This window comes from Phyllopteryx taeniolatus, chromosome 4 (genome assembly GCF_024500385.1).
Source record: "Phyllopteryx taeniolatus isolate TA_2022b chromosome 4, UOR_Ptae_1.2, whole genome shotgun sequence".
NCBI classification, from domain to species: domain Eukaryota; kingdom Metazoa; phylum Chordata; class Actinopteri; order Syngnathiformes; family Syngnathidae; genus Phyllopteryx; species Phyllopteryx taeniolatus.
Window position 1 is genome coordinate 15,710,491 of NC_084505.1, and position 22,877 is coordinate 15,733,367.

The window sequence follows — 22,877 nt, forward strand, 5'->3', positions numbered from 1 at the left end:
CCACGTCTTTCCTCGTCTCCACATCCAGGTTCGAGTGATCCTTCTCAACTGGTGCGCTTGGTTCCTGCGCATGAAGAAGCCTGGAGAGGAAAGAAAACCAAGCAGTCAGTCTGGCGTTTGCGTATCCTACAAGTATCGCCATGCCCCTCCTCACCACACCAGCACCAACAGCATTCAGATGAGCACCATACCAGGCCAGGCCTCCACCCAGTCAACTAACACTAATGGAAACAGTAACCTGTACCTGGGATATCATTCCATGGGAACAGACAACCCTTCTTTCCCAACCAGCACTGATCCGAGTGCGCTGATGTGCGGGAGCGGCAGTGGAGACAGCGACAGAAACCCCACTGGTTCAAGGCCGGGTGACATCCACTCAGAGCAAACACAGACTTTCCTGCTGGAGCAGCTCCCAGAAATGTCTCGAATCCTGGAGGAAGTCCAATACATCGCCAGGCGCTTCCGAGAGCAGGATGAGGACGAGGCCATCTGCAGCGAGTGGAAGTTTGCAGCGGCGGTGGTGGATCGCTTATGCCTGGTGGCCTTCTCGCTGTTCTCCATCATCTGCACCTTCACCATCCTAATGTCAGCTCCCAATTTCATTGAGGCGGTGTCCAAGGACTTCACATGAAGTGGATCTTTACGCGATAAGAGCAAACAGCGGAAAGGTTCATGTTAAACATTCAGAAACTGCTCGCCTCCATGCTTCTAACTGCTGATGACCAACAAGATCTTGTTGCACACATACACTCCAATTCAGACACTTCCTCCAGTTCCATTTGTTTACTTGCTGTAATGTGAAAATTTTAAATAGCAGAATCTTGCTTTTTCTCAATTTATTTAACTCCACTAATACATATTTTTACTGCCGCCATGCACGCTACACTTCTTTGCTGTGAAGCATTGGATGCTCTGGTCATGTTTTGTTTTATTGTATCATATATCCTGAAGAAATCCAGATCTTAACTTTTTCTACATATAAATATTTCATGGTTTAGATTGATTTATCTTTTTGTTGTTGTGTAGAATACATTTTGTGAAAATTTCTCAGAGGTAATGAAATTATTATGATTATAATAAAGTAATAATAATAGCCAATTGAGAGTAAAAAGCATGATACCAAATGTGTGTGTGGGGTGGTATGTAATATATATTATATATTGCAATATTATAAATCCGTATTGGAGCAACAAATGCTGAGGCTATTTCAATGTTTCAAATAAGCAAAAGAAATACAGTCGACGACTGAGTCTTCACTCTTTCCGTAGCCTATTATTGAACACACCAAGTAACGAGAGTAAGCAAGCAGCCAATGTTACCAAACTTGCATTCATTCATTAATTCATTTTCCATACCGCTTATCCTCACCGTACCGCGTGCTGGAGCCTATCCCGGCTGACTCTGGGCGAGAGGCAGGGTACACCCTGAAATGGTCAATTACAGAACTTGCACTCAATATTGCAGAAGTAAAACTTAATAATAATGAATAAATAATAATAAATGCTGTAAACAGCAATTCAGGCAGACAGCGAATGAACCTTGCCGTGCTTTATCCAGACATGTTAACACAGAACTGGCAAGTGCCGCGTGCATAGCAACTGCATAGGCATATCTGGACATCCAAGTTCAGGTCTATGCATTGCCATCTATAGAGACTGAGTTGAGAAGTCAGAAGTGCCGTCAAGGGGTTTGGGCGCTGGAATTTTTTGTTCCACCGTGGCCCTATCTGTTATACTCAAGAGGAGCTACTGCCCATGTCGAACGTTTAACAAGAGCCAATGGGTAAAGATATTTGCACTCCAGAGTGGATGTTATGTCACTAAAACAGACAACAGAAATGAATGAAACAAATTTACTCATCATTACCAATAGACTATTAATTCTGCTAATCTAAAAATAGATATACTGTACATATATTTAAAAATATGTTTCATTTACTTAATGTTTTCATTAATTCTTTTGTCTTCAGGGAAATAATATGGTGACAACCATGCGTGGTAGGGCGATGCCCTCGCACCCTTTATTGACCAGCCACCACTGCTTCACTTTCATAAATGTGGGAATGAAATTGCATAAAAATGTACCAAACAGTGAAATTTATCTTGCCTGGCTTGGAAGGTCAGCACCCCCTAAACCTCTGTTCCTAGAATCGCCCGTTTCACATTGTAATACCCAGTGAAAGGCAAACACTTCCCAACCTTTGATACACATCATGCAAGAAGGATTAGCGATCTTATGTAACACATTGGTGTTCAAGCATCTCACGACTTCTGAATGTCATATTCATTTAAATATTAACTTCTTTCCTGATGATCTCATAGGTCTCTTTTGACTTCATGGAGAGACGGAACGCAACAAGTGTTTCTTGATTGAAACATTGAATTGAATTCCTGCTGTTGCAGTTAATCACTAGAACGCAGTCAAAAGAACCACCACCAGTGATTACTTAGTGTCGCCGTTATGACTCAAAATCTGTAAACGCTTAGAAAATTCCCATGCTAGACAATAATAGTCAAATCGGGTGGTTGTTGTTTTCGCCACCAGGCAAAGAGGAATAATTATTTGATCCACTGCTGAATTTCTAAGTTTGCTCACCTAAAAAAAAGTACAAATAAATAGAGTTTTATGATTGTTCAATGATTATGGCAACAGACGATCAGTCAGCAATTCATAACACAATATAGAAGTTATACAATGTTGTCCATTTTATTGAGTGAAATAAGTATTTGAGCCGCAAGCAAAACATTTTATTGTTCATATTTGGTGGAAATCTTACACTACATTGCTCTGTTCACTGGCCCTTCAATGCATCTTGTACACTATTCAGAAAAACAGCCCCAAAACATAATGTCTCCACTTTATGCTTACTGTTGGCATTGTGTTCTTTGGGCCATACAAATATTTCTTTCATCCTGCAAACACGGCAGGTCGAGGTGATGGAAAATAGCTCAACTTTGGTTTCATCTGACCACAGTGCTTTGCCAAATGTCTTTAGATTATTAAGAAGTTCCTGCAGTCTACTTTGAGGCTGCTTCCTTCCCTTTCTCATGCCCATCCTCACTCCACAAGGCCAGATCTTGCAGGGAGCTCTAGACTGAAGGCAATTCATGTCCTCTACTTTCCAATAATGGCGCCAATATTTTGCTAATGGTTTTATAACCCATTCCAGCCTTGTGCAGGTCTACAATGTTGTCCCTAATATCTTTTGAGAGCTCATTATTCTGGCATAAAGTGAGCAAAGTTACCAATTCAGCAGGGGATCAAATCATTATTTCCCCCACTGTATCTTAGGTTTGTTAAAAAAAAAAAAAAGATTGCATAAATTGCTAGAGACATTAAATAGGTTCACCTGCAAAGTTTAATGTGATTTGGTAAAACAGCTGCATCACACATTCTGCTTTTACAAGTAATAATTTGAAAATATGTTCATTACTGTATTGGGTCTGCGGTGGTCTCGAACTACATTACATCATAGTGAGGATGCGGCACACAAGTTGCATAATTAGTGATGGAACAAAGGGAGAAAAGAATGCTGCTGTATTCTTCTTTCAGTGTTCAGTTACCATGTCACTGTGTGTGACAAATGCAGATGTAGAATTTTGAAAAGAGGTGTGAAAAATGATTTCGGAATTCAGCAGACAAAGTGGAAAAGACAGTGACTCAAGCAGTTTTTGTTGGTATGGACACGTGAAAACAGTCTGAGGAGAGTGGGACACTATGCTTTGGTCATAACGAGTGTGTTTTACTTTGTGGTCTGCTCATTGTGGTTTAATCTCCTTTAAAGGATACGCATAAATTCTCACTGTCTGAGAAAAATAAAGAAATGTTCAACCTGCTGGCATTTTATTGACTATGCTCACTGCAAGACGTCAGCTCTCATCTCTGCAGAAGCTTTCCGACCGACTTTCAGCCTTTAGTTTACAAATGAATACTGGTAATAAAACACACTATTCCTAACTATTCATAACGAAAAGTCACACAACAAACAACTGTACAAACAAAGGTGAAATATTTAGAGCTGTGAGCAGAAAAAGTTCCTGCTCTAAACACCTGTTCTAGAATGTCATGGGAGTACATACCTGTATGTCTGGTCAATGTCTCATCTGTCTTTTTCCTTCCCAAATTCTAGTTGTTCACCATACCTGGCAGACAGGGACGCAACTACAGGGTGGCCCAAGACTGAAACCTGGCCTCCTCATTGGCCTCCCCCATCGTGTGTGCTTTTTGTTGTTGTACAGAATTGTGTTTTTATGAGAGGCAGAACGTTTCTCAAGAGCCGAAAGACACCAAGAAAGCATTTCACCTAGGCACACACACAGGGTGCAAGTTTTTGATGTTTCCGCCGGCCGTTGCGACGACAGAATGGATCAACTACAGCAGTGTCAACTTGAAAAGAAGGACTCTGTGTGTGGAACTCAAAACAGCCAGCGGCGGATGAGATGATTACGTCAATTATTAGTGTCAAAGTCAGTTTTCAGCATGTTTGACTGTATCTAACAATGTTTATAGCACATAAAATGCACAGAGGAAAAATTTGCAAACTTGGGAGGCATTGGGAGGTCAAAATTTTGAGTGTTAGACATTACAATAATTCCTTGTTTAACGCGGGGGTTACATTTCCAGACCTCCCCCGCAATAGACGAAATGCGCTAAGTAGTGACCAAGTATTTATGGTATTGTTTTATATTTTATATTTTTAAAGTTTCATGCATACACTTCATCACCAACAAACAATATACAGTATGCATGTGAGGTGCAGGTATTATTTTTGCCAGGTCTCCAGTAGTGTAGTAATACTGATACAACGACAAACTGGCCAATGATGTGAGCAGTAGTAAAACCAGGCATTTGAACAGGGGTGTGTAGACTTTTTATATCCATTTTAGCTGTATTGCTAATTTTATGTCGTAGAAAACAGATGCACATATGCTAGACAGACAGACAGAGACAGATAAACATACAGATGAGTGGCAGTATCTAAGGTGCATTTTGAGTTAATGAGTTTTTTAATCAAAAGTTACATTTCATAAAGTCAGGAATAGGAACATACCAATACTGTTGGCTATTTTTGGCGGGACTGTTGTGCCTGGTCAGCTGGAAGAGATCTCAGTGGACTTTGTTCAGTTGACTGAGTGTAATAAGGAAGGTTACACACCTGCCCCCTCAGAGATCATTTGCTTTGAAGAGTCATTGTGCACACGCACGCAGACACACAGGGTAACAGCCTCAAATAACCTCGGCACTTACATGTACACTATATTGCAAGCTAAACAATGTCGGTTAGTCCCATACATGCACCTTTTTCATACAGCGTAAACAAAACGCAAAATATATGAATAGGCTCATGGTTCCTGTTCCCACTCTTTTGAGATCATTTTAAATGTAACTTCTGTGATTCACTCTTCATCATGAACGTTTTTCAAAAACAACCATTCGAAATGCAGAGCAGAGGCCACAAAACTGAGGAATGGTAAGATTTTGCAGTACCTTTATTGAAAACCAATTCAAAAAAACATAAATCATATGTGTTCATCTATTTAATGACAAGAATAAGTTTTGTTTCAAAGTTCTTTTGGGCCCTGACCTGATAATTGCTAATTTGATAACTTGTGAAGGACACAATGCGATGGTGCTGTATGAAGTAGATGGAGCCAAATGCCCAGAGAGTGGAACGAAGCAGCTGGGATAAAATTGAACTCACCTTCACACCGTCACTAAGTGGGAACTGAACCCACACTGAAGTGAGGCGAATGTACCACTACACCATCAGTGACATACAATGTGACCACCAAATGCAAATCACTATGATCAGTGCAAACAGGACCCAGTAAGTATTGCATTAAGTGTACAAATTTCTCCAACTCTCATCATTTTGATATATGCAAAGACTTCCTGTACATCATCCTGAAACATCAATAGACCAAATGAGGCATCACTCCAAGATGACCTCATCCCATTGTGATTGGAAAAATATTGATGAATAATTCATGTTTGCCTTCCTGAATTTTCATCTGCCGTGATAGGATTGTTGAAGCTGTTTATTTTACATTCCATAGTAGCTCTGCTGTTCATGTCTCAGGTCTTTCTTTTCCACCTTAAGTTAGCTTTGCTTGCTTTACTGTTTCAAATTGACTTGTTGTTTACCTTTATATTTGTATCAAGAGTGAGTGGGGAGTATAATCTAATTTACTCCTTATGATTTCTGGATGGGGGGGATGTAAAATTAGTCTAATAAAGAAATCTACGTTTTGGAAGTAATTTGCCCAACACTGCACATCAATATATTGCTGAAATTACAAGAGCCCAGTTCACTAAGCATCAATCAATCAATCAAAGATTAGATCTTGGTTATGTGTTTAATTATTTTACTTTTTACTTATTTTTTGCAACATGTATTTCAGGCGGCACGGTGGTTGACTGGTTAGCACATCAGCCTCACAGTTCTGAGGACCAGTGTTCAAATCCCAGCCTCGCCTGGTGTGGAGTTTGCATGTTCTCCCCGTGCCTGCATGGGTTTTATCCGGGTACTCCGGTTTCCTCCCAGATCCCCAAAACATGCATGGTAGGTTAATTGAAGACTCTAAATTGTCCGTAGGTGTGAATGTGAGTGCCAATTGTTTGTTTATATGTGCCCTGTGATCGGCTGGCGACCAATTCAGGGTGTACCCCGCCTCTCGCCCAGAGTCACCTGTGATAGGCTCCAGCATGCCCGCGACCCCTAGTGAGGATAAGCAATACGGAAGATGAATGAACTTCTTTTTACTCGTGTTTGACAAGTGGGAATGTTAAAAAGTGAGATGCGTGAGGCACTTCTTTGACAGATATTCATTTTGCATTATGCCTTCATCATTCGTCTTTAAAACATCTTCTAAATTCGTCTTTAAAATTAATGGTAAAATCAAAGGTGAGCTTATTTTACACTGCGGCCTTCAAAATGTTTACTAAAATTGGAAGTCTAAGAAAGGTTATGGTAACGGTGACAGTTTAATCATGGATATTTTTCTTCGTAATCCAAACGAGTTCCATTTGTTAGTTTGTTAGTACTGACCATTGACTTCCTGAACATTTACAGAAAAGCAACAGTGGTGCAATCATGTCATGGTATAGAATATGATAAGGCGTGGGCAACAGAATAGAATAGAGACATACGTACATATGTGTGCGTGCGCGTGTATGTGTTTGTGTGTGTGAGACAAAGATTGTGTTTGTCTGTTCCCTGTCATAGCTCTGAGGTGGATGCACATACCCAATGTGTTTGCAGTGCATGCCCTAAGTGACACAAATAGGAAGCTGCTGCATGTGGGAGTTGTGGTGGAAACATTTCAGCACTCCATGTAGCGCTCCTGCTTGTTAACCTTCTACATTTGTGGCGTCTGCTCAGCAAGCTCACTTTATCCATCTCTGCTCAATGAACTCCAATGTCTATTTTTTCCCATTGCCTGAGGCTAGACACGTTATTGTAAATCTCATAAGCATACGATTCCAAAAACCTTCCACAAATAGTGACTGGATGTCTCAAGTAGACAAATTCACCATGGGGGGAGATGATCAGGATGCACTACTGCACACAAGTGTTAACTAACTGATGTCATGGTCTGTGCTTTAGTTTAGATTATATTTAATTGTGTTTCATGTTTTCCTGTGGTCCCATGTTGTTCATGTCTTGTGTGCTCATTTAGTTATTGTGTCCACCTGTTCTCGTCAATCCTCTACCTTGTGTCAACCAATCAGCTCCCTCCAGCTACTCGTGTCTTTTCAAAGTGTTCCTCGTTGTCTCGTCAGTTTGTTTGTATTTAGTCCCCCATTTCTTCAGTGCTTGTGGGGTTCATTGTTGATGTCGTTTGTTGTTTTGGTAAGTCATGTCATTAGTAATGACTTGTTTCCTGTTTTGGGTTTACGCAATTGTTTCTTTGTTACTTTGATTATTGATTTTGGGACTGTGTTTAGTTAAATTTTTCCACGTGCCTCGGTTGCCTGTTTTTGAAAATAAATATTTTTTTTGTAATTATTGCACTCGTGCCTGGCCTCCCTGCACTTGGGTCCTCCAGGTTTTGTCTTGCCTTCCAATACCATGAAAGCCCGAACAGATAATAGTCCTTTTCGGATCATTCACAGCTCACTTGGCACCACATTTAATGTGCAATGACAGAGTGACGATGAGTGAAATCTCTTTAAAATGTGAATTCAAGCCACTACATTATTGTATATCTTATTTATTTTCTGATTGTATTTTTATTTATTTTCAACTCTCAAGAAATGTGTGCCCATATTGGATAAGACTTAGTCATTCAACTGGCACAACAGAGCGCATGCTTTGGCTATCCAATAGTCGCTTGGCCGGTTTGACGGAAGCATTACAGTCACAACAAAATTAGTTGAATGTCCTATAGGGAGAGAAAAACAAAGAATGAGGAATAAACTTGTCATGCTTCCATTTTAACATGCACATTAGGTGCAAAAGGTGAGGGTCCTGGATGAAGTATGCACCTGTGGTGGAAAGAGTTCCTGCTCTAGCTGAGGTCTTGTACAGTGGCGCATGGTAGAGCTCAGGCTCGGGTTCGTAGTTCTGTTGTGGCTCAAAGTGCACCACTGGCAGAATGCCAGTCATCACTCGAGGTAATGAATCCTCGATCACCATGTTGTCATCATCCCAGCGACTCGCATCCATGAACATGCCGTGCACGAGCACACCATTCTCAGGCATTGGCAGCTGCATCCACAAAAAAAGAAACATTGATAGAAATGTTATTTTGTTCACATATTAACACTAATGACAAATACCAGGATCTGATCCTCTGAACAACCGTTGACATTTTGAAGTCAAATCTTTACACACTGAAGCATTCCGATCAGTATTCAGATCTGCTCTGCTCAAGCACAAACTCTCCTTTTGCGGAAAACATGACTTAATACCTACAATGGAGCCTTGAAGTTCAAGGTGATTTAAGTTAAAGGTCCCGTGCCAACAAAATAATTTTTTTCCTACTGTTTCATGCATAACATAGTTCAAAATGAGTTTGCGGATCGTCGATTGAATGAAAAAGGCAATAAACGGCAGAAGGCTTACAAAACCATTTGATCAGATTTCTGTGTGTTTGTAACATACAACTACAATTCCAATGAAGTTGGGACGTTGTGTTAAACATAAATAAAAACAGAATACAATGATTTGCAAATCATGTTCAACCTATATTTAATTGAATACATGACAAAGACAAGCTATTTAATATTCAAACTTATCAACTTTATTGTTTTTAGCAAATAATCATTAACTTAGAATTTTATGGCTGCAACACATTACAAAAAAGCTGGGACAGGGTCATGTTTACCATTGTGTTACATCACTTTTTCTTTTAACAACATTCAATAAAGTTTGGGAACTGAGGACACTAATTGTTGAAAGCTTTGTAGGTGGAATTCTTTCCCATTCTTGCTTGACGTACAGCTTCAGCTGTTCAACAGTCCGGGGTCTCCGTTGTCGTATTTTACGCTTCATAATGCGCCACACATTTTTAATGGGAGACAGGTCTGGACTACAGGCAGGCCAGTCTAGTACCCGCACTCTTTTACTACGAAGCCACCCTGTTGTAACACGTGCGGAATGTGGTTTGGCATTGTCTTCCAGTGCTTGGTGAATTCTGGTTCACAATGAATGTCAGACACCACATCGAATGGTCCGCAACGTCGCTATGAACGCTGAGCCGCCCCAAGCCACAAGACGCCGTGATATTGCCAAGGATCAATCAGAGCATAGCTGTTTTCCATATTTAAATTAAGAGTAACAGCGATCCAATCAGAGCAACGCTTATCCATCCATCCATCCATTTTCAACACCGCTTATCCTAGTTAGGCTCGGGGGGCGCTGGAGCCTATCCCAGCTGACTTCGGGCGAAAGGCGGACTACCCCCTGAACTGGTCGCCAGTCAGTCACAGGGCACATATAGACATGGACAACCATTCGCACTCACATTCACACCGTCACTGAGTGGGAACTGAACCCACGCTGCTCGCACCAAAGTCAGGCGAGTGTACCACTACACCATCAGTGACTTGAGCAAAGCTTATTTGCATATTAAATATGAATGAGAATTCTGGCCGCCTCAAAAGCCAGGCAGAACATACCAATTAGAATAACTTGAAAACATTTTCTGCAAAAATCAATAAAAGTAGATCAAAGATTATTAAAAAAAAAATGATGGCATGGGACCTTTAAGATAGCCATTATAGCCCCATAATAGGGACATTTCCACATTTGGATTGACAATTTTAAAAGGCTATCAAGCCACTGCAAATGGATTCAATTTATATTTGTAGCGTATATTGGTTGAAATAAAAATGTAATTAATTTGGAAAAAGATACGAAGGAAGGTAAACGCCTGTATTCACTTCCGGGTTAGTCTGATTTACGCTTTAACTTTATAATCAAACTAATTTGTCTCGTAAAGGGGAACCACGTCACTTTTCATATGTATAATTTAGGTAGAAAGCGACGACAAACCTTTTATCAGTCTCATAATCTAAAGGTTGCTACATTTTATGAAATACGAGTTCTAGATGACAGAGGTTTACTTAAACTCAAAACACACACAAAACACAACCAAGAGGAGAATTTTATAGAATATTTAATGAAATCTATGAGGGATCTATAGGGAAACACAAACAGGAGGACAATAACACTAATGTTATTCCGAAAAAAGGAAAAGGGAGGGGTGGCCGAAGCAAGATAGAAAGAGCCAGGGAGCAAGACAAGCGTGAAGAACCGAGCGAGAGGCAGAGGAGGGAGCCACAGGTTAAATACCCAGGAGGCGTGTTCAAAGAGGACCGAGGACCAGACAAGACCACACCCATCAGCTTGAATCTAGTCTACAATTTTGACCGATAAAATGGGTTTGAAAACATATATTAATATAAAATACTCCCTACTTTGTACTCTTTACTCATAGTACAAGCATATAGAATGATTGTTTAAACCTTAGTCTTCATTTCATGCTGCTTGGGGTTTCAAATAAGGAGAAAAAGTTCTCAGTCTTGCAGCTGCACCAGTAAAGTGACACAGACATCAAGGCATATATTTTCAATATTTCTGCAGAGTTTGTGAAATATCAAAACTGACATTTTATCTTCAGTTAAAAAGAACTGAATGGAAAGTTTATGGGTTGCAGTACTCTCAAACGCCAGTGGGTGGCGCTTTGCGTGCACGTTTGAATATTAAGCAAATAGATTGTTGCTGTATTTGCATTCCATCGTCAATCTGTCCCTTTTGGCCGCTGTCAGTTCAAACAAATGGCTTGGTTGAACAATGTGAAATTTAAATATCAATGTTTAATTTTCTTTTGATTTATGTGTCAGTTGAAAAATGTAAACTCAATAATAAAAATACAATTAAAATTTTTAAAAATATCAAAATTTTCACAACTCACTTTTTTTTATAAATACTTTTACTTACAATGCTTACGTTTTCTTCAATAAATAAGTACACCAAAGGTCAGCTGCTTATTTTTTGTTTAGATACTTTTGCTCAATTATCATCTTCAGGTACTTCATACAAGACTGATTTTACCTCTCTCAAAAAACAAAACAGTGTCTAAAAAGGCATGAAGAATATGTGGCGACTCTGCAGTACCTCTAAGTCCATCGGAAGTTGAGAGTTGCTGTTCAGATTGCGCAGTGCCTCAGCCACTGCGTTCTGGTCCCTGTACACCGGCACGACGTTGAAGCGGAAGTTCAGCTCATCAATGGGCAAATTGTACTGCCGGGCATGATTCTGCAGAACCGCTACATGTCAACAGTTAGAAGAGAACATCCATGTTACCTTGTTTCTCCATCCAACATTCTTTTCAACAAAATATTCCTAGCTGTGAAAAAGTATTATCTTTTTTTTTTTTTTTTTACAAACTCAAAATATGCTATAAATTACCAAACAATGCAATGGCCATTATGGTAGAATATATTCTGTCAGTTTAGAGATTTGCCATAACACCATGGTCCAGTAAAGCATGAAAAGGAAATGTTTTTAGTGCAGCAGTATCTTACCAGTTAGAAAGCCCTGAGGAAAGAAGAATCCAGATATCCAAAGAGATTTGGGGTGACCACGTGTGATCCAAGTCTAAAAGGAGATCAATATAGATAAATGCAATTAAACTTGTTTTTACAACTCATCCAATGTGCTCAATGTGTACCAAGTCATGCCTGCATGTATTTCAGCCATCTAATGGCATATGAAAGAGAATGAGAGGAGTGGTGCAACTGGCACAGAGTATGTGCCGTCCGGTGGCATTTTTTTTTCTTCCGTGGGGCTTTTTTTGAGTATGTGTGTAAAAAGAGGGCCCACATTTGCAAATGTGCAATACATACTGTATGTTGAGACCAGAAGTATTATTAGTGTGCAACTTCCAACAGAAATGTGCACATGGGCACGAGTACATGCAGGCACGTACAATTGAAGAAGCAGTCTGAAGACTTCACTGTGTGAGTTTCTGATACAAGCAGATCATCAAGCCCGAAAAAGTTAATCGTTTTATATGCTCAGTGAGATGACGTTTGTTCACTTGATTTCACAGTATTTCACAGTCTGTTAAACAGTTTTTTGTTGTTGTTTTTTTACACATTACTTTTCTGGTACACAAAAAGAGGCCACAACAGATCAATTGGTAAGTGCCTGGCATTACAACTGGAGGGTTGCAGGTTCAAGACCAGTTGGAGACTAAAAATACAAACACTTCTCCATTGCCCTGTATGCCACAGAATCCAGTGTGCTTGTGTGTGCAAAGGATTTGTGTGTGTAAAGCATGTCCATCCATCCATCCAGCCATCCATTTTCTGAGCCGCTTGTCCTCACTAGGGTCGCGGGCGTGCTGGAGCCTATCCCAGCTGTCATCGGGCAGGAGGCGGGGTACACCCTGAACTGGTTGCCAGCCAATAACAGGGCACATAGAAACAAACAACCATTCGCACTCACATTCACACCTACGGGCAATTTAGAGTCTCCAATTAATGCATGTTTTTGGGATGTGGGAGGAAACCGGAGTGCCCGGAGAAAACCCACGCAGGCACGGGGAGAACATGCAAACTCCACACAGGCGGGGACGGGGATTGAACCCTGCACCTCAGAACTGTGAGGCTGACGCTCTAACCAGTCGTCCACCATGCTGCCATGTAAAGCATGTAACAAAACAAAAAAAAACTAAACTAAACATGATTGTACACGAGTAAGAGTTTACCTTCTGGGGATCAAGAAAATATAAAATACAAAAAAACCTCGATAAAGTAGATCCTGAGGTAGAGGTCTTTGACCCAGGAAGCCAAGCATTTTAGAGATGGGTAGGAGGAGTTTGACCATTGAGCGGGAACCTGGTTGTTAACAAAGCTTGTGTAGATCCGGTCCATCTCCTCGGACATTACCACCAGACCTGCAATGGCCTTCTGCAAAGTTATGAGAGACACCTAGGAACACAAAAACAGTTTCAGCTCTTTCAAGCTGCAGTATTCTATACCGTTTAATAATTCATTTTCATAGTTTCCATTCCTCTTCCCAATCCCTTTCCTCTCTTTCTCTATGTTTCCGTTTCCTTTGTCTCTCTTGCTCAACTAAATGAATAAGGCAGAAAGCTATCCCAACACTGAGTCTTGGCCATGTCAGCAAGGTTTCTCCAAAAGGTGAGATCTTTTTTCCTTGCCTATATAAATAGAATGTTTGCTCGTGTTGGGTTCAGTTGGGGTTCTTTAGTATGTGAGGTGCATGTTTTGAGATACCTACATATTGTTGTGATTTGGCACAACGTAAGTTACATCATATGCCTCTTATTCAACCTTCCTAGATTACCATGACCTGAATGACTTGATAATTGACAGACAATAAAAGGTGAAAAGAAATACTCCACAGACCACCACAGTTTGTGTATTTGTATGCACCGCAAAACAACAAAACAATTAAGTTCTAATAAAACGCTTACCTCAATGAAATCGTTAACTGTTCATTTTTTAAATGGCATTAAATCAATGGTAAAAACTCGTGGCTAATATTTAATACATTCGAAAAATAAACACTGGCTCACACTGTGATCACAACATTCAATTGTTTACAGTTAATCTAGCATGTAATGGTCAATTTCCATTACAATTTCTCAATTTAACCCAAATTGAAAAAACAGAACATTTTAAATACGCATTGAAAATCTCAAGTACTGTCACTGTTTTTATTTGGTGATCCAAATAACATTTTCACCTGTGTTCTGTGCACAAGGAATCTCTGCAGCAGTGGTGCTTCGATGAATATGAACAAAATCAATCCACTAGTGGAACACAATTGTTCCAGAATCAATAGGTTGCTTAGATTTCTTGTAAATTTAAATTCAGCTGTGAAGTCTTGCTAAAAATCCTCATGAACTGCGCAGCAGGTGCATATAAAATAGAGGTTATCACATATTATTTGAGTAAATAATTTGCAAATTTCCATCAGTTCCTTGGAACACGAGATGAATAAAATTATTCTTATTATTTAAAGGCGCACATACCCTAAGTAATCGAACCAGTTTGGTGAATCGGTCGGCCTCCTGGCCCAACACAGTTGTTAGAGAGTTGACGCGACCATTATCGTCTCGTTCGAATAGAGATTCAAGCGCCTCGTCCATGTCAAGGCGGTCTAGAAACACGCACAAACACAATGTCAGACGTTCTGTACTGGTGGAAACACAACGATGCCTCTAATAATACCTTTTAATGCTTTTTACTAATCATGATAGACAAATAAACCCATTACAAAAAACGCTTTGTGTGTCTGTGTACCAGGTAGCTTAGCAAGTATAGCTTCAGCAAGGTCACACACAATCTCGTCATTGCTTTTGGCTCCGAGTTGGGCTGAAGAGCGAGGATTAACATCCAGAATAGTGTTGATCAGATTCATGGTTTCTTGGCGCTGTGGAGACAAAAACGTTAAGACTTTTTTACTGTCGTACATGGAGGACGTGATTGGCCCACAGTTGTTTTTTTCTATGTAAACATTCATTTCAACTACAGATTGAAAATTCCGACGTGTTTCCACTGTAATCATTTGCTTTTTATTTTCCTATCTTCAATGGGCACTAAATAAACTTAATATTATTAATGTTTTTTTTTTATTCCATTAAACACAAAATTATAACTAAAGGAATTAACATTGCAAAGAGGAACTATGCAGCAAAGTTGGAAAAACAGTTTAGCGCAAACGACTCTAAATCAGTCTGGCATGCATTCCAATCGCTGACTAATTACAAGCGACGATCCCCCCAAGCTGAGAACAATAGCACACTAGCCAATGACTTGAATACCTTCTACTGCAGATTTGAAAAGGACAGTTCCACACCACACACCCATCCGGCCGCACCCCCGACCACAATCACACCTCTGACTTCCGCGTTAACCATCCATGAACAGGATGTGAGACGCATCTTCAAACAACAAAAGATTAACAAAGCGGCAGGCCCGGACCATGTGTCCCCATCCTGCCTCAAATTCTGCGCGGACCAGCTCGCTCCAGTCTTCACTCAGATCTTCAATAGATCTCTGGAACTGTGCGAAGTTCCATTCTGTTTCAAACGCTCCACCATCATTCCAGTCCCCAAGAAACCTGCAATCTCGGGTCTGAATGACTTCAGGCCTGTCGCTTTGACATCTGTGGTCATGAGGTCCTTTGAACGTCTCGTGCTGGACCACCTCAAGAGGTTCCCTGCTGGACCCCCTGCAGTTTGCCTACCAAGCGAACAGGTCTGCGGATGATGCAGTCAACATGGGACTGCACTTCATCCTAGAACACCTCGACAGTGCAGGGACCTACGCGAGGATCCTGGGAATTACAATCTCTCAGGATCTGAAGTGGGCGACCAACATCAACTCCGTCCTCAAAAAGGCCCAGCAGAGGATGTACTTCCTGCGGCTTCTGAGAAAGCACGGCCTGCCACCGGAGCTGTTGAGACAGTTCTACACAGCGGTCATCGAATCAGTCCTGTGTTCTTCCATCACAGTCTGGTTTGGTGCTGCTACAAAAAAGGACGAACTCCGACTGCAACGGACAATCAAAACTGCTGAAAGGATTGTCGGTACCCCCAGACCCACCATTGAGGACTTGCACGCTGCCAGAACTAAGACAAGGGCGTGCAAAATCCTCTCGGACCCTCCGCACCCCGGTCACCAGCTCTTCCAGCTCCTTCCCTCAGGTAGGCGCTACCGATCAATGCAAACTAGAACTAGTAGACATTCCAACAGCTTCTTCCCTCTTGCGATCAACTTCTTAAACACCTAACCTACAATTCCATTGCAACATGCTGGCAATTTTTTGACTTGAGTTCGTTGTCACATTTCTGTGGGGCCAATTATGTATTACTCGTGCACTCACTGTAGTTGTCTCGCCATGCTGCACTATTTGCATATACTGGCCACTCATGCCAGAGTAGCATCTGCTCCATTTGCACACTGATTGACGAGTATCTGTAACATTTGCACAACCAACATTGTCCCAGATTATCACACTACTCGTCACTTTAAACCGCATACACTCCTTGAAGTCTCAGCGCCCTTTGCACAATGGTCATTGCACCGGACTATTGCAATATTAGTCATTTGAACTGCTCTAAGTGCTAGAAGACTCTGCATTTTATTTTATTTTTTTGCATAATTGTCAAAAAAAGATAAAAAATGTACCGGCATTATCAGATAACTAGCAACCCTTTACTGCTCAGTGACTTTTTTTTTTTTTTTTGTCAATGTCTTTATGTATCCAAAGTGTTCTGTAAATTGACTGTCTGTTGTCGTACAAGAGCGGCTCCAACTACCGGAGACAAATTCCTTGTGTGTTTTGGACATACTTGGCAAATAAAGATGATTCTGATTCTGATTCTGATAATACATTAACTACAGTATATGTACAACAAAATGTTAATGTTTTTTTACGTGTCTATGACAGAATGGCTACATAATGGCTGGGAAATGAATGCTGACTATTCCTACTTGTCTTTTTTTCTACAGCAGTAAGCTCCATACCTGGAAGGCCAGGTTGGCATTTTCATGCATGCCAAAGACCGCAGGGTCATCAATGATAGGAAGGTTCTCAATGTATTCTATGTACAGATCCAGTGTGTCTAACGCCGGGGCATAGTAGACACCTAATAAACAGGGGAGACCATTAAATCAGAGGAACATACAGTTGTGTTTAAAATAATAGCAGCCCAACATGACTAACAAGCTCAATCACATTTTCGGTAGAAATTGTATTACTACACGGCAAAACCATTTACCAGTGAGGTCTAGTAGAGTGATAGAAAACCAACAGACCAAATATTCATCATACTCATGCTCCTGATTCTGTGTAATTGAATAATTAATTGAAAGGTCCAACTTCAAAATAATAGCACTGTGGAGTTTAGTAGCGAGTTAATTCATTCTGTGAAAAAAAAAATGGTTTTAATCAGGTGTCCCTCATTGAAACATGAAGCAACACATGTTGCAATTGGCCAAAGAACACATCAAAATGTCTAAAGAGGAATGGAGAAACATTTTGTGGACTGATGAATGTAAGATTGTTTTTTTTTTTTTGGGTCCAAAGGCCACAGACAATTTGTCTGATGACCACGAAACACTGAATTCAAGCCAAAGTAGACTCTGACGATAGTTAAGCATGATGGTGCAAGCATTATGATATGGTAATGTTTCTCTTATTCCTGCATCACACGACAACCCAGATTTGGTCTTTCACAATGATGGCACTATGTCAGACTACTGCCATAAAATCTTGTCATATCTCCGTCAGCCCCTGGCAACACGACATGACATGCATTCCGATACCACTGTATCCTGTGTTTTAGTTGTCAAATCATCCTGGGCTGGAATACATGTTCACAGGTGCAATAATTGGGTTGACTTAATGCAGCACAAATGTACTCCAGTTCTCAGAAATGGTGACTACACAACTAAATATTAGTTTAATGATTCATAGGAAAGTGAAATTCAAAAGACTTCTAAGCTGTTTTTGACTATGTAAATAAAATCTCCACCCTGCAATACTATTTTTTCTCCATTTTCTGTAAAGCAATTTAACAATTGATACATTTTTTTCCAGTTTAGATTTTGAATATATGTAGGGGGCAGTTTTTCCAATGCATTGAAATAAAAACTATTATAAAGCTTTTTACCTCTACTCACATTTTCAAAAACACTGTTAGTATTTCAAACACAACTGTATACAGTATATGCACACAATTTTACTAAACTTTAAAGTTCATGAACAGTCATGGGCCAAATGGAAATTTTGAGGTTACCGGATGCTGAGAAGGTGTAGTGAGGCGCCAGGGTTTTAGGTGAAAAGAAGCCTTTTAGGACCGTTCTGAGGCAGCGTTGGTCCCAGACATCTGTCACTCTGCCTCCATATGTGATCTCACCTGGGAAAGCATCAGTTAACATGTTGGATTCATTGACACAGTTAAAAACAACAATTTTATCTTTCCATTGGTGCTCTCAGTATTTCATCATATGCTATTTCACAAATTCATCCATCCATACTCAGTACAGCTTTTTTCCTCTTAAATGTCACTGGGGACTGCAGCCTATCCCAGCTGACTTCAAGCAAAAGGCCGAGTACCCCCTGGATTGGTAGAGAGTCAATAACACTGGGAAAAATTAGACATTTTTTTTCAGTTGAGTTAGATTTTTATGCCGATTAGAACTAAAATTGGCATGCTGATTCCAAAATTGCAGTCAGTTTTTTTCTAGCACGTTAATTTTTTTCTCCACAGCTTACCCTCACGATAAGAAAAATTCCACTGATTAGCTGTAGTAAGATTTGCCAGCTGATTACGATTGGACTCATTTACAGCTACGTGGCAACTTGATTGTGCAGTCACAATTGAGACAGTGCGGTGAGAGGTGTGTCCAGCTCCCAATAGGTCAGTACTATCAATATCTGCAAAGAGAAAGCTAGCATAGTAGGACTGGTCGCTAGCCAATCGCAGGGCACATATAGACAAACAACCCTTTACACTCCCATTCACACCTACGGGCAATCTAGAGTCTTCAATCAACCTACCACGCATGTTTTTGGGATATTGGAGGAAACCAGAGTACTCGGAGAAAACCCACGCAGGCAAGGGGAGAACATGCAAACCCCACAGAGGCAAGGCCGGGATTTGAACCGAGTCCTCATAACTGTGAGACAGATGTGCTAACCAGTCGTCCACCGTGCCACCCTTTGGAAAAAATAATAGTATGAAATGAACATTGCAGTCATGCCTGTTTCTTTCATATTTCATTGTATGTCAATATTTGAAAGGTTTTATAAAACAAGCACATATCTGTTAAGTACAGTATTTAATTTTTTTTTTTTACGAAAACGGGCATCTCTAGTTAAAAAACTTGACGTGATAAGGAAAAATTTAGATCAGTTTTGGATTCCGCAGCCAAAATTAGTTAAAAACAGCTGTCAGGCCTAGCTCAAACAAAAATGCGTTCCCCAGTGTAATGTACAGAGAAAGACAACCACTTACACTCACATTCACGTCACTGAACGTTACACATAAATATAAAACTTAATTGTAAATAATCTGGACACCAGTTTCATTAATTTAGTTCATACTGACTGATGGAACAGGTGGATAAAATTATGTGAAAAATAAATCAATACTTTTGTCATACAGCTGCGTCAAGCTAGGGTTTTCAGAGTCAAACCTTTGAAACAAAGTAATTGTGATACAATCTTGTATTATGGTTGGCCTACTAGTAATGTATGTAAGAGCATCCCAGGGAATAGTGGCATCTTTGCAGTAGAGGTTGAGGTTGAGCAGAGCACACTCCCTGTCACTGTCACTGAATTCATAGGGAATGTTCCAGCCAAGAGGACCAAACTTTTTACGCTCCTGAAGTGCATATAAACAAGGTAAACAGTTAAGTTATACAACAGAAAGCTAACTAACAAAATAATGCATCATTGCATGCATATTTTGTTTTGGAACCTGAATGACTGCGTGGAAAAAGCAGATCCCAAAGACCATCTTCTTCCAATCCAGCCCCAGAGTGTGCTCTTCAAAGAAATTGTTGGAGATCTCTGTGAAAGCTCGTCGAATGTTAGCGCGCAGGCCTTTAGGAGGTTCATTTGTCACCTGAGAATAACAATAATTAAATAATACATTTTTTGGTTCCTAATAGATCATTGTTTTGTCTGATGATTACCTATATTGCAACCAGAAAAAGGAAAGAATATACTGGATAGGCAAATGTGGCAACTATTGACACTCTTATACGTAACCTGGAATGAAATTAATGTATTCCACTTCCATTTTGTCTCTAATACACTTAAAACTTATATTTACCTTGACAGAGTTTTGTAGCACTGTAACCGGAAACACTTTAGTCGGCATGGAACTGAGAAACAAACGGAAGTTCTCGTGGATTGATGTGTCTGTGCAGAAAAAGAATGCCTCACTCTAGATACAGAACATAGAGTACACTGAAAAACAAGTGTTGCAATAGTTCTTAACTAAAAATAAAACACTAAAGCAAGAAAAGAGGATGACTTTTTTTTTTTTTACCAGGCTCGGCGAAGGTCTTAATTAACTCCTCCATGGAGAGCATCCAAGAGACGGCTAAATGGCAGTTTTGCAAGAAAACCCAGCCTCCATTCCCTAATGCTGATTTAATCATTTTCTCAGCTATGGGTCCCTGTCCTTGACCCAATGAAATGGACTCAACCCTAATGGTTACAGAGAAAGGATTAATTTCATATACGGTTGTATATAAAGTATATCATTTCAAAATAATATTTTTTTGCATCACATTTCGTAGACTGAATATTTGCCGAGGGTATAATGAGGTAGACAAATATTTTGGCCTTGAGTATGACATTGTTACTAATGAGAATCATCTACTGATGCAATCGCTCCACGTTTTACTTTGTTTTACCTATCAAGACAACCCCTCTCTTTTGCAAAACGCTGGAAGGCACCCATGGGGTCGGATCCAGTGCTGAGGATAAAGACCAGTGGCGTAGATGGAGACATGCCATTGTAGAGATTAGCCAGATCAATGGGAGGGTTTTCCACAAACTGCTTCCCTAAGCTGACAATTACAAACTCTGTTGCTGCAAATACTACCTGTAGAAGGAAGAAAGATACAATTTAAACAATATTTGATCTGGATATACAGTAAGTTTGTTAAAGTACCTTCACATTATCAACCACAGAAGGGTGGCGCTCGACATACTGCAGTCCATTGACTGGCTGATAATCCATCCATCCATCCATCCATCCATTTTCTACCACTTATCCGAGGTCGGATCACGGGGGCAGTAGCTTTAGCAGGGTCGCCCAGACTTCCCTCTCCCCAGCCACTTCATCCAGCTCTTCCGTGGGGATCCCGAGGCGTTCCCTGGCCAGCCGAAAGACGTAGTCTTTCCAGCATGTCCTGGGTCGTCCCCGGGGTCTCCTCCCGGTGGGACATGCCCGGAACACCTCACCAGGGAGGCGTCCGGGAGGCATCCGAATCAGATGCCGCAGCCACCTCATCTGGCTCCTCTTGATGTGGAGGAGCAGCGGCTCTACTCTGAGATCCTCCCGGATGACCGAGCTTCTCACCCTATCTCTAAGGGAGAGCCCGGACACCCTGCGGAGGAAACTAATTTCGGCCACTTGTATCCGGGATCTTATTCTCTCGGTCACAACTCATGACCATAGGTGAGGGTAGGAACCTAGATCAACCGGTAAATCGAGAGCTTCACCTTTTGGCTTAGCTCTTTCTTCACCACAACGGACCGATACAAAGTCCGCATCACTGCAGACGCTGCACCGATCCGCCTGTCGATCTCCCGTTCCATTCTTCCCTCACTCGTGAACAAGAGCCCAAGATACTTGAACTCCTCCACTTGGGGCAGGATCTCATCTCCGACCTGGAGAGGGCAGGCCACCCTTTTCCGACTGAGGACCATGGTCTCAGATTTGGAGGTGCTGATTCTCATTCCAGCTGCTTCACACTCGGCTGCGAACCTCTCCAGTGAGAGCTGGAGATCACGGCCTGATGAAGCCAACAGAAACACATCATCTGCAAAAAACAGAGATGCAATACTGAGGCCACCAAACCAGACCCCCTCTACGCCTCGGCTGTGCCGAGAAATTCTGTCCATTCTGCAAGGTAGGCTGAGGAGTGTGATCCCCCTGTAATGGGAACACACTCTACGGTCCCCCTTCTTAAAAAGCGGGACCACCACCCCCTCCCCACCGACTCACAACATCCCGAGTCGAGGTCAGCAGCGCCCCATCCCCACTATACACAGTGTTGATGGTGCACTGCTTCCCCCTCCTGAGACGCCGGATGGTGGACCAGAATCTCCTCAAAGCCGACCGGAAGTTGTTCTCCATGGCCTCACCGAACTCCTCCCATACCCGAGTTTTTGCTTCAGCGCCCACCAAAGCTGTATTCCGTTTGCCCAGCCGGTACCCATCAGCGGCCTCAGGAGTCCCACAGGCCAAAAAGGCCCAATAGGACTCCTTCTTCAGCTTGACGGCATCCCTCACCGTTGGTGTCCACCAACGGGTGCAAGCATTGCCACCACGACAGGCACTGACCACCTTACGGCCACAGCTCTGGTCAGCCGCCTCAGCAATGGAGGCGCGGAACATGGTCACCTCGGACTCGATGTCCCCCACCTCCCCCGGAACATGAACAAAGTTCTGTCGGAGGTGGCGGTTGAAATTCCTTCTGACAGGGGATTCTGCCAGACGTTCCCAGCAGACCCTCACAATACATTTGGGCCTGCCACTTCGGACTGGCATCTTCCCCCACCATCAGAGCCAACTCACCACCAGGGGGTGATCAGTTGACAGCTCCGCCCATCTCTTCACCCGAGTGTCCAAGACATGAGGCCG

The 22,877-nt window shown here is 41.4% G+C and overlaps 2 protein-coding genes across 11 annotated transcripts in view; one reads left to right on the plus strand and one right to left on the minus strand.

Annotated features, from left to right (window-relative positions):
• The window catches only part of LOC133476485 (neuronal acetylcholine receptor subunit alpha-7-like), a 37,720-nt gene extending 33,885 nt beyond the window's left edge, over nucleotides 1-3,835 (plus strand). For 7 of the 8 annotated variants that reach the window (XM_061769925.1, XM_061769924.1, XM_061769921.1 and 4 more), the window contains one exon: nucleotides 29-3,835. In XM_061769925.1, coding sequence (XP_061625909.1) covers nucleotides 29-631 — 603 coding nt within the window. In that variant the 3' untranslated portion in view covers nucleotides 632-3,835. The remainder of the gene's footprint in view (nucleotides 1-28) is intronic. The other variant, XM_061769929.1, reaches the window with a different exon arrangement.
• Nucleotides 3,836-5,048: 1,213 nt separating this feature from the next.
• The window catches only part of dnah6 (dynein, axonemal, heavy chain 6), a 65,877-nt gene continuing 48,048 nt past the window's right edge, over nucleotides 5,049-22,877 (minus strand). Inside the window, exons 68-81 of one of the 3 annotated variants that reach the window (XM_061769932.1) lie at nucleotides 20,920-21,106; nucleotides 20,550-20,710; nucleotides 20,331-20,419; nucleotides 19,974-20,120; nucleotides 19,739-19,877; nucleotides 18,288-18,407; nucleotides 17,014-17,135; nucleotides 14,785-14,914; nucleotides 14,514-14,641; nucleotides 13,258-13,443; nucleotides 12,034-12,106; nucleotides 11,624-11,775; nucleotides 8,488-8,710; nucleotides 5,049-8,384 (exon numbers count right to left, since the gene is read on the minus strand). In XM_061769932.1, coding sequence (XP_061625916.1) covers nucleotides 8,281-8,384; nucleotides 8,488-8,710; nucleotides 11,624-11,775; nucleotides 12,034-12,106; nucleotides 13,258-13,443; nucleotides 14,514-14,641; nucleotides 14,785-14,914; nucleotides 17,014-17,135; nucleotides 18,288-18,407; nucleotides 19,739-19,877; nucleotides 19,974-20,120; nucleotides 20,331-20,419; nucleotides 20,550-20,710; nucleotides 20,920-21,106 — 1,961 coding nt within the window. In that variant the 3' untranslated portion in view covers nucleotides 5,049-8,280. Of the gene's footprint in view, nucleotides 8,385-8,487; nucleotides 8,711-11,623; nucleotides 11,776-12,033; nucleotides 12,107-13,257; nucleotides 13,444-14,513; nucleotides 14,642-14,784; nucleotides 14,915-17,013; nucleotides 17,136-18,287; nucleotides 18,408-19,738; nucleotides 19,878-19,973; nucleotides 20,121-20,330; nucleotides 20,420-20,549; nucleotides 20,711-20,919; nucleotides 21,111-22,877 lie in introns of those variants that run through there. The other 2 variants (XM_061769933.1, XR_009788063.1) reach the window with 2 other exon arrangements.